Source organism: Crinia signifera, chromosome 5 (genome assembly GCF_055691185.1).
Source record: "Crinia signifera chromosome 5, ASM5569118v1, whole genome shotgun sequence".
Classification (NCBI taxonomy): domain Eukaryota; kingdom Metazoa; phylum Chordata; class Amphibia; order Anura; family Myobatrachidae; genus Crinia; species Crinia signifera.
Window position 1 is genome coordinate 73,804,947 of NC_139221.1, and position 17,427 is coordinate 73,822,373.

General features: G+C 40.8%; 1 protein-coding gene across 1 annotated transcript in view; it reads right to left on the reverse strand.

The window, feature by feature from the left end:
* Positions 1-1,987: 1,987 nt before the first annotated feature.
* DSG2 (desmoglein 2) overlaps positions 1,988-17,427 on the reverse strand; it is a 47,586-nt gene continuing 32,146 nt past the window's right edge. Inside the window, exons 10-15 of the mRNA XM_083187473.1 lie at positions 14,832-14,974; positions 14,307-14,534; positions 12,543-12,773; positions 11,056-11,180; positions 6,733-7,065; positions 1,988-6,186 (exon numbers count right to left, since the gene is read on the reverse strand). Of these exons, the coding sequence (XP_083043599.1) occupies positions 5,095-6,186; positions 6,733-7,065; positions 11,056-11,180; positions 12,543-12,773; positions 14,307-14,534; positions 14,832-14,974 (2,152 nt within the window). The 3' untranslated portion in view covers positions 1,988-5,094. The remainder of the gene's footprint in view (positions 6,187-6,732; positions 7,066-11,055; positions 11,181-12,542; positions 12,774-14,306; positions 14,535-14,831; positions 14,975-17,427) is intronic.

Here is a 17,427-nt window from a genome sequence, read left to right on the forward strand (position 1 = left end):
TGGCGATGCGGCTGGCGGGGGGGGTGGGAGGGGTGCTGGCGCTGCGGCAGCCGGGTGGGTGGGAGGGAGGGGGGCTGGCGATCGGTGCTGTACTTAACAGCACCGATCACCACCGATCACTGTGTTACCGAGCGGCTTAGCTGCAATTGGCTGTTCACATTTGAACAGCCAATCGCAGCGATCGCCGCGAGGGGGGATGTCTGCTGTCAGGGACAGCAGACATCTCCAAACTGTCACCGCGTCTATAGACGCGGTGACAGTTTAAAACCATGACGTATATATACGTCTTCGGTCGGGAAGTACCTCCCGACCATGACGTATATATACGTCATATGTCGGGAATATCATATATATATATATATATATATATATATATATATATATATATATATATATATATATATATATATATATATATATATATATATATATATACACACACACACACATACACACACATACATACATACATACATATATATATATATATATATATATATATATATATATATAAATAATTCAGTTCATTATCATTCTTTTTTTAAACTTTTTATGCAGCTCATGCTGCTGCTGCGGCTGGCAGGGGGGGGGGGGAGGGGGGTGCGTGCGCTCCTGCCGCTGCGTGCGCTCCTGCCGCTGCCGCCGCCGGGTGAGCCTGCTGCCGGGCCGGGTGAGTGCCGGGTGGGTGGGAGGGGGGTGCTGCTCATCGGTGGTGATCGGTGCTGTACTTAACAGCACCGATCACCACCGATCCCTGTGTTACCGAGCGGCTTAGCCGCCGGTAACACAGGAAACGCTGTGAATGGCTGTTCAGATTTGAACAGCCAATCACAGCGATCGCCGACCGGGGGGGGCACCCCTGCCCCCCCTGGGCGGCGAGGGGGGATGTCTGCTGTCAGTGACAGCAGACATCTCCTAACTGTCACCGCGTCTATAGACGCAGTGACAGTTAGAAGCCATGACGTACATTTACGTCATGTGTCGGGAAGTACCTCCCGGCCATGACGTAAATGTACGTCAAATGTCGGGAAGGGGTTAAAGGAAAAAACATACAAGATTTTGTCATTTAAATTGTTACAGTTTTAAAAATATGGGTTAAGTTACTGGAATCACAACGGAGTAGTCCAAGTTTTAAGGCGATCTACGACTATGCACAGATGATTTAATAAAATGAATGTGGTACTAATTGAATAATTTGTGCACAAGTATCTGGCTAGATTGCTTAGAAAGTAAGCACAGATCGCTCAGTGTGGATGCCCCGAGAGATTAATTATCTCCTGCTGAGTCAGTGCATGCAGACAAAATCTAGTCAAATTGTTAGCAGGTGACTGCAATTCTCTCGGTGTACAGAATGAGATAGTGATGGCGATCTCTCATTCTGAACCACTACCCGGCCTTTTTTTGCTTAAGCATAATTGCTTAGCACAAATCTCTGCATGTGTATGTGCTCTCCACGGGAGATCCGAACACCAGGAAATAGCCTACCCTAAATAGCTTAGCACAGTGGTAGCCAACCCTAGCCCTCGAGAGCTACCAACAGTGCACATTTTCCAGACAACCTAGCTGCTGCACAGCTGCAATCATTAATCACTGACACATTTTAAAAGATACACAGATGGAGCTAATTATCTCACTTGTGATTCTGTGAGGAGACCTGCAAAACATGCACTGTTGGTAGCTCTTGAGGACTAGGGTTGGCTACCCCAGGCTTAGCACATATCTCTATTGGGAACAACTGCCCTATATGTTATTACAATGAGGTTATATGGTGGCTCTCTGACAAGGTGTTACTGTACTGAATGCTAGAACTACTGTACATCATCTCACTGTTCAGACACATACTGTACATACCTTGTGCTGCAGAAGACATGCATTCTAAAATTGGAAATGGCATTTCTATCTACAAACAATTGGGATCATTTTTATAAGTATATGGAAAACCCAATCAATCAATGGGTCACATTCGCTAGTAAATAACACAAGGAAGGGTTTCCATTTTAGCTTTATTTACTCCGCACAAAAATATACAATGTTTCAAAACAAGTGCAAAAATATTTAATTGAACACTCAAATTTACAATGCAGCCATTTTTTTCATACTTTGTAATAAAAAGCAGAAATTGTATATTATTCATAAACACTAAGCCCAAAAGTCTAGTATCACATTATTAAACACAATACAAGTAAAAAAGGTATGGTACTACATATTATTGCAAGCCAAATGTACAAAAGCAATGTAAGAAAAAAATATTACCAGGGCGCATAAAAGAAAAAAAAAAAAATTTCAGACAAGGCTGACAGAAATAACCACAGCTACTGTACATTACATACATTTACAGGCAAAAAGAAGCAGGATGTTACAAATCTCCAAACTTCATAAAGCTCAGTACTAAACATATCAAATCATGACTAATATCATCTTATCTTGTCATGTTCATACAGTATATGGACTTGTTAGAATCACATAAATTGACAGCAAAATATTCGTTGTCAGTACCCCCTGCTGCAATTAAAAAATTGCTTGGTGGAATGTCAGTGTTTTTAAAGAGCATTTCAAAAGTTACTATATTGCATAGAAGTGCTAACAAAACTATAGAACAATTACTTCTGTTAAGCTATTTAAAAAAAGTCGTTTTTTTTATTTATTTTTTACAAAATTCAATATTTAAAATAAAAAATATAAAAACATTCATACAAGATGCATTAAAGTGATTTTTGTTCTATATTCTAAATTGTATCCAGTGATTAACAGGTCTCAATTTTTTATGTACATTATTTACATAAAGCAGGTGCAAACAGTTGATATTGCTAAGCTAGAGCAATAGTTCTGCCTGAAAGTACCATAGGCATCGGACATCAAACAAAAATACCAATGAAACTATTTACAAGTTAATTTTTTTTTCAATAAAATAGATACAGGTTGAGTATCCCCCTTACCCAAATTGCTCAGGACTAGAAGCATTTTGGATAACGGATTATTCCGTATTTCGGAATATTTTTATATTTCAATGAGGAATCTTGAGGATGGGACCCATGTGTGAACACTAAATGCATTTATGTTGTATAAACACATCAAAAACACACAATTTTTTGTGTGCATAAAACAAGGTTCCAAAACACTGTTCATATACTATCTAAGGCTTTGAATTTGAAAACTAAGCAATCATTTTTTTGCACATATTTAGTGCAAGTTACATATCATGTCCCCCAGTAGTGCCAGTTACAAATGTCTAGAGTTGTGCTTATAGCAAGAAAAATAGTAATAGAAAGTACATTCCAGAAACTCGGAATAATTTGGATAACCAATTACCTGGAAAAGGGATACTCAAACCTGTATTTTGTTATATTAGGGTGTCTGACAGCCAACACCACAGTGGCACAAAAATAGTAATACCTATACTAACATTTAGCAAAATGTTGTGCCAAGTTCGGTTGGTGGTGATAGAGCAACTTAATGACTTATGTTTCTACTAATAAGGAGATCTGCAGACATGATTTTAGATCCACTCACATTGCATTTTGCATTCAGGTCTACCAAGCTGGTAAATTCCTGGGTCACAGCCCAACCCTGTTCTTGACTAGGATAGCATCCTCCACATACCAAAAACTCAGTTTACATCAGGCATGTTATACTATCAAAATGTAATATTTATGTGTGCAACTGCATTATGTTACTGGAGGGCAGCATTCATTCTATTAATGTACTCCCCCCCCCCCCCCTTACTTTTATCATTGTGATATTAGGCTACAGTTACCAAAATGTGCGACGAGTTGTGTAAATATTAAATCCATTAAACGACACAAAGTCATAAAAAGGAGCAACATTTCTAAATATTCCATATCTGTCTGGTGAGAAGAAAAATAATAAACAACTTTGTTTAATATTGACGGCTATACTACAGCAAACCAGAGATTCAATATAGAATGTGTGTGCATTAAAAAGTGTGCATGTGCACTTTAAAACAAACTCTGAAACTCTTTGAAAAAGTGACTGATAACCTAAAATAATTTAGAAAAAAAGTCAAGGACAACTTACTGTTACAACAGGAATGTGGATTAGTGTGCAAAGAGTCAAAGGTGGATAAATACATTCTACATCTGACTGTGAGCAAATCTGTTTTTCATGAAAGGTCGACTATTTAAAAAAAAAAAAAAAAAAAACTTACAGTTTACTCACATTATTACCGATATTCTTATACAAACAATTAGTAAGAAGAATCATCATTAGGTCAGAAATTTTAATTAAAAATATTTTTATAATCTTGACTTAAGAATTTAAAAGTTTTTTTTTTTTTAATGCAAAATCGTATTTCAGAAGGATACAAGAAGCCTGTGAAGATTTATTTGAAACTCCAAAGTTGCGGCAAGTTCTCATGTTAGCATTGCAAATAGGTTGGGTTATGTTGACATGTTCCTTACATTTTTTGTGATTGTGACTGTGGATGGCTGAATCCGAGTGGGAGGACAAAAACAGCAGATCAGCTACCTTCAGGGCATTGGTTATTGGGATGGACTCTCATTCAGAAGCAACACCCCCCCCCCCCCCCCTTCCATGTACAGTACAGTAGGTCTACCATAATTAAAGGGGGTTTGAATACTTTGTCTTGAGTGGTAAAAGCACCAGAATAACAACCCAATGTATGTCCTGACTACCCCTTCTCTCACCATACATTTTTGTTATTAAAGAATAGCGGACATCTATCCAACAAATTATCTCTCCTTGATTAGTATTGAGATGAACACTCAAACACTTCTCAACCATCAGGAGGTTTATAAATAATGGGGACCAGAGGCACTGTGGTACCCAGATTAGGATTATTCATTTTAATATTTTGCAGCACCTAATATATATATATGTTTGAGAAGCATGGGGCAGCCTCATCATCAGATTTAATGTAGCCACCAACCCAGTCCGATCAGGTTTAAGTGTAAATAAAACATGTTATGACTAACACAACTTTGTATCAAATTGCTAAATATGTAATATGATAAAGGGTTTCTTAAAGGATAACAGATTTATAATCCCAGGTTCTCAAACAAAAAGTTTCTAAAAGCAAAACTTTACAACTAAAGTAGAGAACATTTTGTGATCAGATTAGGAGCGTGTGTATTGTACAGTGCTGTATTTTGTCACTCTACTTGTTGACTTCCCTACATTGTTGCTTGAAGGTTGGAGTTCTTCTACCAAATAGGCCCCCTGGTTAGAATGGGTATGTCCCTGTATCCCACCATCCTGGTTATAATGGGTATGTCCCTGTATCCCACCATCCTGGTTATAATGCTTATATCCCTGCATCCCACCATCCAAGATAGAAATGCTCTCCTTTACTATATTTTTCCCACCGGATATCTCTGTAGGAATCACTACACTCCCATTAGTGGTAGATATAGGAGTATAATGTCTCTCTGTCACTATTACATTCTGTCCCATGGAAAATTCAGGAACAGCCACAGATGCATTTAAATTAGCGCTGGGTGCAAGACGGCGCTCTGTTACCATCACGTACTTCGATTCATGGGGCTCGCCAATACCCACCAAGGTAGACAATCCTTGGTCAGACGTCAACACTCTTTCTGTTACCATAATATTTTCCCCATCAGAAATATCAAGCATGTTATGGAAGCTAGTGGCAGGACGGATAACCCTCTCCGTCACTAGCAAATTTTGCTGACGCACCGGTTCAATAATTACAGTAGGTCCTGTAGTGTAAGATTTCTCGGTCACAAGAACATTACCACGCATGATGGGTTCTTGCACATACCTAGAAGAGCTATGGGATTCTTCAGCAACCACATTATGCACAGGCATGGATTCACGTTCTAACCTTTGAGTTTGGATTTCAGACAATGAATAAGAATTGTCCATACTGTAGCCATGTTCTTCTGCAGCTTCTTCATTCTGCCTTATACCCATATAGGACACTTCAGCATCTACAGCACTTTGTTTGTGTTCTTCATAGGTATTATACTTGGATATTTGCTCATTTACAGCAGTACCCTGACAAATCTCTGCCAAGGCTTTGAACTTCAGTCCTAGGTCATCCAAGTAGTTATCTTCAAAGTCACTTTCAATTAAGCTGCAGCAGCCCACGGATCCAGCGACTGAGCCCGATCCTTCCTTTGAATAAATAAGAATACAGTCTTTTGCCGCTTGGCTCTGGTCTTCATCGGCAAATGCATTTACTTTCTGCAAAAAGGTAAGTAGAAAAGAAAGGCTTATGGTTATTCACAAGTTGTTAACGTAAAATAAGATCAGAACACAAGAAATACAGATACGTCCTTGTACACTGCGGTCGTGTCCTTCGAATACAAAGGACACACGCCATGCGGTGCATCGGATAAAGTCACGTATATGCGACATGCGTGTTTCCCAGGCAAGTTATCCTTCCAGGTGGAGCGCCATGAACCGCAAGTTGCATATACGTGACTTCACCCATTGTGCCGCGTGTCGTGGTTGGACCCGGAAGAAGGTGGCCAGGAGCTATCACACATGGTGAGGGATAGAAGGTCAGTTCTCTTTGTATATTGTAGGACCTTGACCAACGTTATTTAAACTGAAACGTCGATTGAAGCTGTTTTTACGCTATTTTTACAGACAAATATAATGATCAAACTTAAAAAGGTAAAATAAAAAAAATGATTTGGATTCTGTGTAACTAAATGGTTGCTTGTTTTTCAATTTTATAACAGATTTGGGAACACTTTTTTTTTAAGACAGAAGCGTGGTACTTACGTCATAGAAATAGCCTTTCAGGAATCCTTCATTCAGAGCACTATAACTCTCAGAAGCACCAAAAGAGACCTGAGCTCCTGCTCTGGAACCAGCTACTGCACCTAGCCCACCAATAGCTCGCATGCTGCCACCTCCAGCTGCAATTTCTGCTGCAGTCAACAGACCTCCATGCTCTTCGTATCGTCTATCTACCATCACGCTGGAATTATACATTCCCTTGGAGTTGTACCCATACCCTTCCATATCATAGGATTCTCCTTTTAGCATTTCGTTACCACCCCCAGCCATGGCTGCTGCAACACCTTGTGCTCCAATTGTATGTGCAAAGACTGCCTGGAATAGAGAGAGGGGGGAAAAAAAAAACACTTTTTAATATACTGTAATTTTGAAAAGTAGATGTTAAGAGACAATAAAATCTGGTACCTGTTTCCTAGCAGGGCACCCACTAAGCTATTTGCTTAGTGGGCTATTCTGCGTACTGAAATCGCATCGCATGGCTTTTTGTGCGATGCGATTTCAGTAGTTAATTTAGTTAATTTATTCACTGCACCCTGAGTGAAATCGCATTGCAGATGAGATGAGATCTCAGTAGTTCATATGGTATAACACCTAAAACAGCACCACTCTCCACGTCACCCCAAAGCGTGGCGAGTGCAGCGGAATGCATCCTCTGACCTCTTCACACCCCCACTATCCACGTCGGCATGGAGTTGATTTTATATAGTGTGGCGAGCGCAGCGAGCCCCGCGGATTACTTTACATGTATTCTGCGGCCGCTTGCCACGCTTCGGGCTCGGTGGCTCGCTGCACTCGCCACACTATATAAGATCAGCTCCACACCGACGTGGATAGTGGGGGTATGAAAAGGTCGGAGGACGCGTTCCCGCCGCAGCTCGCCACCTTTTGGGGTGACGTGGAGAGTGGTGGTGTTTTACCATATGAACTACTGAGTTCTCATCTCACACCACAAAAAAGGGCCATGCGATGTGATTTCACTCAGAGTGCAGTGAATATATTTACTACTGAGCGTACGTAGGAAATCTGAGCGCCCTGCTAGGAAACAAGTACCTAAAATTGGAAACCTCACAATCTACTAACATTGGAATTTGATATACTTCTGTTATTAGTATCAGGTTTCACTTTTGCCTTGACAAAGCGGCTAAGCTAAAGCGCGTGCTCGGCAACTGCATTACCCAGTCGGTGCATATACTTTAATAAGCAAACTTTAATTGTCTAGATTAGCGTGGGGACATCAACAATCTAACTGGCTGTGGAGGAGGACACCAGCAAAGAATTTACATCTGCTGCAGGAGTCTGACTGAACGCCAGTAAGTCTGTCTCCCACGGGTCTGGCACACAATTTCTGCTTAAAAGCAGTACTTATAAGAATAAGAGGGAATAAAAATATAATTCACAATTCCCAACATTTATCTTAAATTGTGTGAGGCCACAGACAATCCCTGTATAATCAACCCATAGGATTCAGGACAGTAATATTATAACAGAGCCGAATGCAGTGTAACCAATCTGGGTGATTGACAAATCTAATACAACCTGTAGAAATTGTTGCCAATTGTCACTGGACCTGAAGAACACATTATTACAGAGCTTGTTCAGCCAATATATTATAGAATAACAGTGTATGTTCAAGGGAATCCCATAAATTCCCAGATTGAGTAACAGCCTGAACGGAGCTTGTCCTATTTTTTTAAATTGTATACAAACCAGTGGAGCAAACACGACACGCCCGCACGTGTTAAGTTTTAACACACAATATTCGTCATCTTTTGTTTGTCTATCTGTGTTTTTTTAACAATTTTCGCTTGCTTCTAACATAAATAAAAGTTAAGTTTTATGTATAACATTTCTTGTTGGTGCACCACACCAGGACAAATCCTTTTATTTCCCTGTTTTCCTTGTTATCAGTATCATTCTATTCGTTATTCATTAAAAAAAGCATAATGGGGGACACTTCTCAAACCTTGAAGAGAGAAAGTGCTGACTATTTTGTTTCTGTCAATTTACCGGCAGTGTTTAAAATGTCAGACACCGATTGGCTGTCGTCACTTTATCGCTCGCTCAAGCATTGATAAATCTTCTTCTAATATCCCTTAAAACACTAGTCATCTCAGAATAACAGCCATATCTCAATATCAGCAGATGATGATGATGATGATGATTATTAGGTTCATAAAAAGTATCCAAATCAATGTTGGAAAAAAATAAATAAATGTATTTTTGCTTGCAAAAAAAAACAAAAAACAAAACACAACAACCTGGACTAACCATTAAAATCACATCCAAGATATTGCCATCTCATTATTAAATACACAGCCACTACTACCGAGACCGCTTCATTTTACATTCTGCCACTCCAAGCTGCAGACTTCGCTCGATTGCATCCAACTGGCCTACAAAGTATAGTGCGATACTGGGAGGGACAATTTTGTCTTACAAGTAAATGTGGCTATTTTCTGGCGCCAAGACACACACAACATGCAGCACACTACTGCCCAAAAGTGTTGCAGAAATTTCTTTGTACGAACATTTTTGCAGAATAGTTAATTTAGATAATCTAACTAAACGAAACTGAAGACTGTTTCTGGGTATTCTGGTGTACATGCCTTTACTTTACACCATCACCACAATGGTGTAGAACTTCGTTAAATAAAGCTTTCAGAATTCGATGTTCGAAGGATAAAATTCTGCACACAAAAAATGAAAAGCTGATCAAAAGTCTCTCAAAACGGAGGCTGCACTAAATATTCCTCATACCATCTCCTGATGCACTCTATTCTGCTAAAACAAGGTCACCATTTCCTAGAAAATGCTTAGGCAGCAGTCTTGTTTATATTCATAAAGGCCATGAGCAATCTTTTTTTTTTTTTATGTAAAAATGCATCTAATAATATCCATTATAGAGCAGTAGGAGTACTGCTCTATAATGGATATTATTCAATGCATTTTTACATTTAAAAAAAAGAAAGAAAAAAAAAAAAAAGATTGTTTCAGTTACAGGATGCATTTTCGCTTTCGGAAATGAAAAAAACAAAAACAAAAAAAAACCCAACTCTAGCCTGTTTGGAAGGTATGCAGTTGTTATGTTGACCTTTTTCAGGTGTTGACCTACTGCTTTTGTGTATTATGCTACTTGATATATCATAAAAATGAACCAGATGCCCCAGTTTATTTTTTTTAGGAATTCATCATTTTTCCTTATCTCTTTAGCATTCTGCCCCTCCCTGGTTCCGCTCTTTAGCTCCCCCGTCCGTCTCCAGCACTCCACCCAGCATTTATCACCCTATGAATCGGTCTACGACTTTCCAATCATATTCTTTTATCAGCAGTCGACATAAATTGTACATTGCAAAACTTATTTTTTCTTCAGCTTTACGATTGTACTTTTACGGATGTCCTCACTTTTTATGCTCTATAGAGGTTTTTTTGGTATGTGTCCTGTGTACTATTATACATTTTTCTTTTTGAATAATGTGATTAAGTTATTGGCTGTTTTATAGGAGTGCCTATGCGGTCATATGATAAAAGTATGCGAAAATAGCAAAAATGTTGATAGACTCTAGATGTGGTTTATGCTGGAACTCTCTGGAAGGGACACTGGTGGGTGGTGTTCATGCTGACCAACTTTCATCCTATGGCATTGTATGTGAAGACATCATTTTTATCACTCATCCTTGATCAATCCATAACCTGGCAGCAAGTGTTAAAGACAAGAGAGACTTTGTATATGCTTGGGCCCATTGTAAAGGGCTGCTGGAATGTGCGTGTCCATGTTATCTTAGGATTGCCGCAAGCAGGGTGCAACCACTCTTGTATTATTGATATCTAGGCATGATGGCAAGTGCTTTAATCAAAGGGTCAACAGTGTTTACATTGACAGTCAATAGGGACCATAGGAAGGGTTATAGACACCATAAGGTCGACATGTACTAGGTCTACATTGACAAAAAAATTAGACAATGAAAAGGCACATGACTATATCCCGTTTTGTCTCAATGTTGACACCTGAGAACGTGAACCCCCAACCTGTGTAACCAACCACTTGCCAATCAGTGCACACGGTTAGCAATACATGAAAGTAAAATTTATTTTTGAAAACCCATGTCGACCTTTTCATGCATTGCCATGTTTACTTAGACAATGTCGACTTATCATCCTGATACTGCCTAGCATGAAGACTTTTTTTCTTTGCATGAGTTCAACAACCAATGTATTTCTGAAGTGTAATAGATTGAAAACAATGAGAACAAATTTAAAATGGTCGTTGTCCTTTAATTGGTGTTAATTCATTTTTTTTTAACTTACGGTGTCCTCAGGGGACGCTCCTTCTTTGTTGGTTATTAGAATGGACTCCTCTGGACCATCTGGAACAACCAGAAATCCTTTCCCACCTGAGCCACAATAGCACAAAAGCAGTAAAAGGGGGACCACTGTTAAAAATAAAAAATATATAAGTAAATTGTTGGGTTGTCTTTAACTCAGGCATATCTCATGAACATGGGGCCATATATATTCACATATTAATAGACATTTCGATCCTAATCCCAGACCTTTTTGAAGACTGAATTATCCATAACCCCTTTCGTATATAGAAATTCTGTGTCTCGAGAAAGGTCCAGGATTAGTACCGAAACATTGACCTAAGGAAAAGTTTTAAGTGGTGAGATTAAAAGGTAACTTAATTCTACAAGCCTGGTGAGTGCACAATACATACAATGTTTGTATTTTTTTTGGTACTTGTGTATTATAGCGGCGATGAACGTATCGCATCGCATGCCATGTACCCGATGCGACGCGATTTTGACCCCCTATACGATGGAAAATCGTATAAGCACCCTAAAGGGTGCTTTTGAGCACCCTAATGGGTGCTTACAATGTTAAATGCACCCCCACGCCACCCCCCCACTATAAACGTGAACCCAAAGCGTGGCGAGCACAGCGAGCCCGCGAGGGGCGGTGGTACGCGTCCTACGACCTTTTCATACCCCCACTATCCACGTCGGCGTGGAGTTGAGAATAGAATAGTGTGGCGAGCGCAGCGAGCCCCGCGGTTACCTTCACAGGTAAACGCGTCCCTTCGCGGGCTTCACAGGTATCCGCGTCCCCTCGCCACACTATTCTATTCTCAACTCCACGACGACGTGGATAGTGGGGGTATGAAAAGGTCGTAGGACGCGTACCACTGCGCTCGCCACACGTTTATAGTGGGGGGGTGGCGTGGGGGTGCATTTAACACTGTAAGCACCCATTAGGGTGCTTAACATTGTATAAGCACCCATTAGGGTGCTTATACAATGTTTAATCGCATTGCATCGTATGGCAATGTATGCCATGTACAATGGCATACAATTTGAAAATTGTATGCCATCGTACACTATTGAACGATATCGCGTCGCATCGCATACCATCGTATGCGTTATGGTATGCGATGGGCGCCGCCAAAATACACAAGTATCTTTTTTTTTTTTTTTTTATTGTGTTATTTTCTGTGAGGTTTGACACCAATTCTGTGAAATCCAGGATATAAAGTGTGACGGAGATAATGTACCAGGCCATGTTTATAGAAGGACATGTGCAGATTGGCTGGTACTTTATCTCCATCCAATTTATCTCCAAGATTAGTACATAGAACCCATAAACTTTTAAGTTAAAATGAACCTGAATTTATTCAAAATTAAATGAACAACCCTCCGTGTATAGGATTAGAACCAGATTTAGAATGTCCTAATAGCACCATTTACACATGGTCAGTCACATTGGCACTTCACTAATCTCTCTCACTCTATACTCACATAGTAAGAGTAAACAAGCAAGAATCATCAGTGCAATGGCGCCACCTCCAAGACCAATAGATGTGTCAGACAGCCGCGTAGCACAACCATCAGTGCCACCTTGACAACTGCAAATGCTTAACTTTAGAATCTGCTTTTCTGGGCAGCTCATTCCTTGATTGTCAGTTATTAGAATTTGAACTTGGTGCGTTCCTTCCCAAATGTTGTTTGGTATAAGTTGGGCACTTACACCTATGGTGAAAGAAAATAAATGTCAGGTTATATAAAAAAATTTATAATACAGGGAGTAAGGATGTCGCTACAAAAAATGCATGTTGTCCTTTGTGGTGTTAAGGTGATTTGTGGTTTTAATCGATGTGCACATCAAGTAACACAACAATATGACATCAGTGGTTCAAGAATCAATGTTCTGCTGTTAGCCGATCAGCATGGGATGAATGCTTCATTACACATCTGGTGCTCCATAGAGCGGCATTATACTGTAGAAGGAAAGTGCGGTACTTGTGTATTATAGTGGCGCCCATCGCATCGTATACCATAAGGCATACTATGGTATGCAATGCGATATCGCGCAATGTTGTACAATGGCATACAATTTAAAAATTGTATGACATTGTATATGGCATACAATGCGATGGGATGCGATTATAAATTGTATAAGCACCCTAATTGGTGCTTACAATGTTAAATGCACCCTAATGGGTGCTTAAAATGTTAAATGCACCCTAATGGGTGCTTACAATGTTAAATGTGCCCCCACGTCACCCCCCACTATAAACGTGAACCCGAAGCGTGGCGAGCCCGCAAGGGGCGGAGGTACGCGTCCTACGACCTTTTCATACCCCCACTATCCACGTGGAGTTGATTTTATATAGTGTGGCGAGCGCAGCGAGCTACCAAGCCCGAAGCGTGGCGAGCCCCGCGAGGGGACGCGCATAACTTCACAGGTATACGCGGGGCTTCGCCACGCTTCGGGCTCGGTGGCTCGCCACACTATATAAAATCAACTCCACGCCGACGTGGATAGTGGGGGTATGAAAAGGTCGTAGGACGTGTACCGCCGCCGCTCGCCACGCTTCGGGTTCACGTTTATAGTGGGGGGTGGCGTGGGGGTGCATTTTACATTGTAAGCACCCATTAGGGTGCTTAAAATCACCCATTAGGGTGCTTGTACAATTTTTAATCGAATAGTGGTGTCAAATCGCGTCGCATCGCATCGCATCCCATCGGTTGTATGGCATACGATGCGATAAAAACATTGCACGACCAACATCGGTGGCGCCGCTATAATACACAAGTACCGAAAGTGCATATTCACTCATTTTATGAATCAATTGATATAGGCAGTGGCATAACTAAAAAATGTGCCCCTAACAGCAGACCATTTTTAAAGGATGCTAGAGGAGGCCCCCGCCTACTCAAAAACAGTCTGCTGCAAGGGCGTAGTCATTTTGTAAGGGCCATTTTTCATTAGCAGCAGGAGGAGCACTGGTACCGCAGACAAGTCGATCTGCGGGTCCCGGCAGCGATAGCCCCCGCAGACCTGCGGCGCCCACACTCAGCACCACCGCAGGGTCTGCGGTGCTATTGTTACGCCACTGGATATAGGATGGAATGATGGGTAAATATACTATGCTCCAATGAGATGAAATCACTGCATTTAATGTTAGAGGCAAGCCTAATGAAAAAGAATTCCCACACCAATCAAAACCAACCTTACTCTTAAGGGTGTATTAAACGAATGTGATAAAACAATGAACTTACTATCGGTTTTTCCAATTTTCCAGAGTTTGGCATTGCCAGGAGGCTCATCCACCACTGCAAACTTTAGAGGGGCACCATTTGGATAGGAATCTCGATCCATCGCTGTTACGTTGATAAAGGGCGCACTGTCGCAGACAGTTTGAGTCGGATTTTCCAAGACTGGACAATTGTCATTCACATCTTCCACCTCGATAGCGATGGTTCCCGTGGCGGTTTTTCCTGGGAGATCTTAAATAGAAAAATGATGGTGTTCAGATATACAATGCACTCTTATGTAATACCAGGTTCAGGTTCAACATGCACACACACACAGTAAAGCTCCACATCAAATAAATGTGGGCAGCACCAGAGCTAAAGTATCAACTACAGTAGTAGACAAATACTAAAGGAAAGGGATTAATAATTATCAAGTCCTAAAAAAAATTTTTATAAATGTAAAAAATGATTTTATTATTTTTTTTTATAAATTCCAAATAAATATATATATATATAACATTCTCCAAAAAGACATCAAACATGACTTACCTTCACTAATTGCCAGTATTTTAGCTACATAAGTGCCATTAACCAAGAACGTGGACTCCCGATCTGGCATTTTTATAATTTTAATTTCAGCTGTAGTTGAATCAATTGTAAACCAATTATCTGGATCATATTCTTTTGCATACCTGTTATAAAACAATATAGGACTATGAGAAACTGCATGCCTCAGGAGTACTCATTGATGACAAATTTTTAACAACCGTAAAATTTACAGTTCATACAAGGTGTCCATTTTTAGGGTTGGAAGGTCGACAGTTAAAAGGCCGACATGAGTCTGGCACTTTTTGCCCTGGATGTACCCCATGCCCTCACCATGCTTCGGGCTCGGTGCCTCGTGTCTATTCTCCCTCCCCTTGGTCTCTGTAAAATAGTTGTGTATGTCAGTTTTCTGCAGTGTGGGAGGATGTAGCGCCAGCCCTCACTGCAGCAAAGTGGAGCCTGGCCAGCTCCTGGCAGTGCTGCTATTTCTGGGTATTTAGGAGCAAATTCACTCTAAGATGGACAATACCATATGCACTGCAGGTGGGGCTGATGTAACATATGGGTGTTATATTGTTTCTGTGCAGGGTAAATACTGGCAGCTTTATTTTTACACTGAAATATAGATATCAGCTTGAAGTACACACCCCACCCAAATCTAACTCTCTCTGCACATGTTACATCAGCCCCACCTGCAGTGCATATGGTATTGTCCATCTGAGAGTGAATTTGCCTTTGTGAGTGAACCAGAATAATCCCCTATCTCTCTCTGCCCAACACCCTTCCTCTTTTCCCTACCTTTCACTCTTGCTCCTCCCCTCTCTCACACCACCTCTTTCCCTGATGCCTCCCTCATCCCTTTATCTTGCTTCTCTATCCATGAAACCCTCTCTCTCTCTCTCTCTCTCAGGGTGGTATGCAATCCGGGATTTCGACCCTCAGAACGACTTAGTCAAAATCCCAGGCTGTTTCCGAATACATACTATTTTCTTTATGTTTTGTGTTATGGTAAAATCACTAGTTTTTCAAACTTTAGCAAAAAAGCCAGATTAAACAAACATTAGTCATCCCAATATTTTTTAGGTACTTAACAAAAGGTAGATTTAACTACCACACAAAAAACATCATGGTACTCTGTTTTGTATATTGGAGAAAAAAAAAGTGTATAGTCATCCAGTACTGCCTTGGATAGTAGGCACTTCCTTTACACAGGCAATGTGAATAAAAGGTACAAAAACACTAAGAGTAACACTTGAAGGCCAGGACAACACATTTGTTGATTGATTTAGTTTTATGAAGTGTACCAGCATCTCGTGTCTCCTTATTACATTGAATAATATACCCAATGTACCAGATTTGATCATACACTGCTGCTACCTAAGTTAAAGGTTGCAGATCACTTATATACATTTTTTCGTTTTCCACACATTTAAGTTGAATTGTCTAAGGGGGATATTCAATCTCCGGCGAGCACCTCCCATCGGGGAGATGCCCGCCAGGCCCTATTCAATGCTGTCTTCCCCGACAGCATTGAGCAGGGTATCTCGGCAGAACGAGCCCGACATCACTAGCGGTCGGGCTCGTTCTGCCGAGAACAGCCGGGAAGTGACTAGCTGCAGCTCGCCTCTTCCCGGCCGCAACTCGCGGCCACGCCCCCTTTTTCGCTCCCTGGCAGGCGGGACATTGAATCCCGCCTGCGTGTTCTCGGTCGAGCTGACCGAGAACGGGACTGGGTCACGGTGGTCGAGCAAGCTCGACTGCCGTGACCCTGACATTGAATACCCCCCTAAGCCTCATGACCTACATGTTGTGTTAACGTTGCTCCAAGAGGTATGCATTATGTGTGTTTGAGAAAAGAAGCAAAAAAACTTTCAAATTATCGGTTTTCCGGGCATACCACTAATGTGGAATACTGGAGTCCAGTATACATTTTCTGATGACACTTTAAAGGAAAATTACAGACTGTTACAACAGGTTCCAAGCAAGGGAAAAGTTAGATTTGGACTCAAGTTATTATATTTATTATAAAATAAAAAAATAAAAGAATCATGTTTTTTAGTCTCTCCACTATAACACAGAGCACCATGCTGTTTTTTTGTGGTAGAAATGTAAACCTTTTGTTAAGCACTTGAATTAATATGCGAGGTCTAATGCCAATTTATCTTAACGGTGTTAATTCTGTTAGAAAAACAGAATAGATTCGGGAGAAAAGGTTATCTTTGGGATCTAAATTTTGCGGTGATTCCTTAGGGCATCAGTCCCTGGATTTTGGACCTGGACCCTTTCACACCAGCACTAGTCCAGGGTTGTTCCAGGGACCAACCGGGAATTTTGGCTGGTGTGAAAGGTTTATAATTGGCAGAAATAGTTGTTTTGACATCCTCTCTAGATATATTGCTATGGGGCCCAAAAAGTTATAGTTAATACCCTGCCTGTAACATAGCTATGCCGTCTTTAATCAGCTGGGCATCCCCACCTTCCATCTTTTTCTCGTTACACACACCCCAGCCGGCCCCCATTTCTCACTCTTCATACTCTCCCTACATATCTCCTTCCGGTGGGCAACACTGTACATACGCTTAATCTTTGTGCAGGGGGT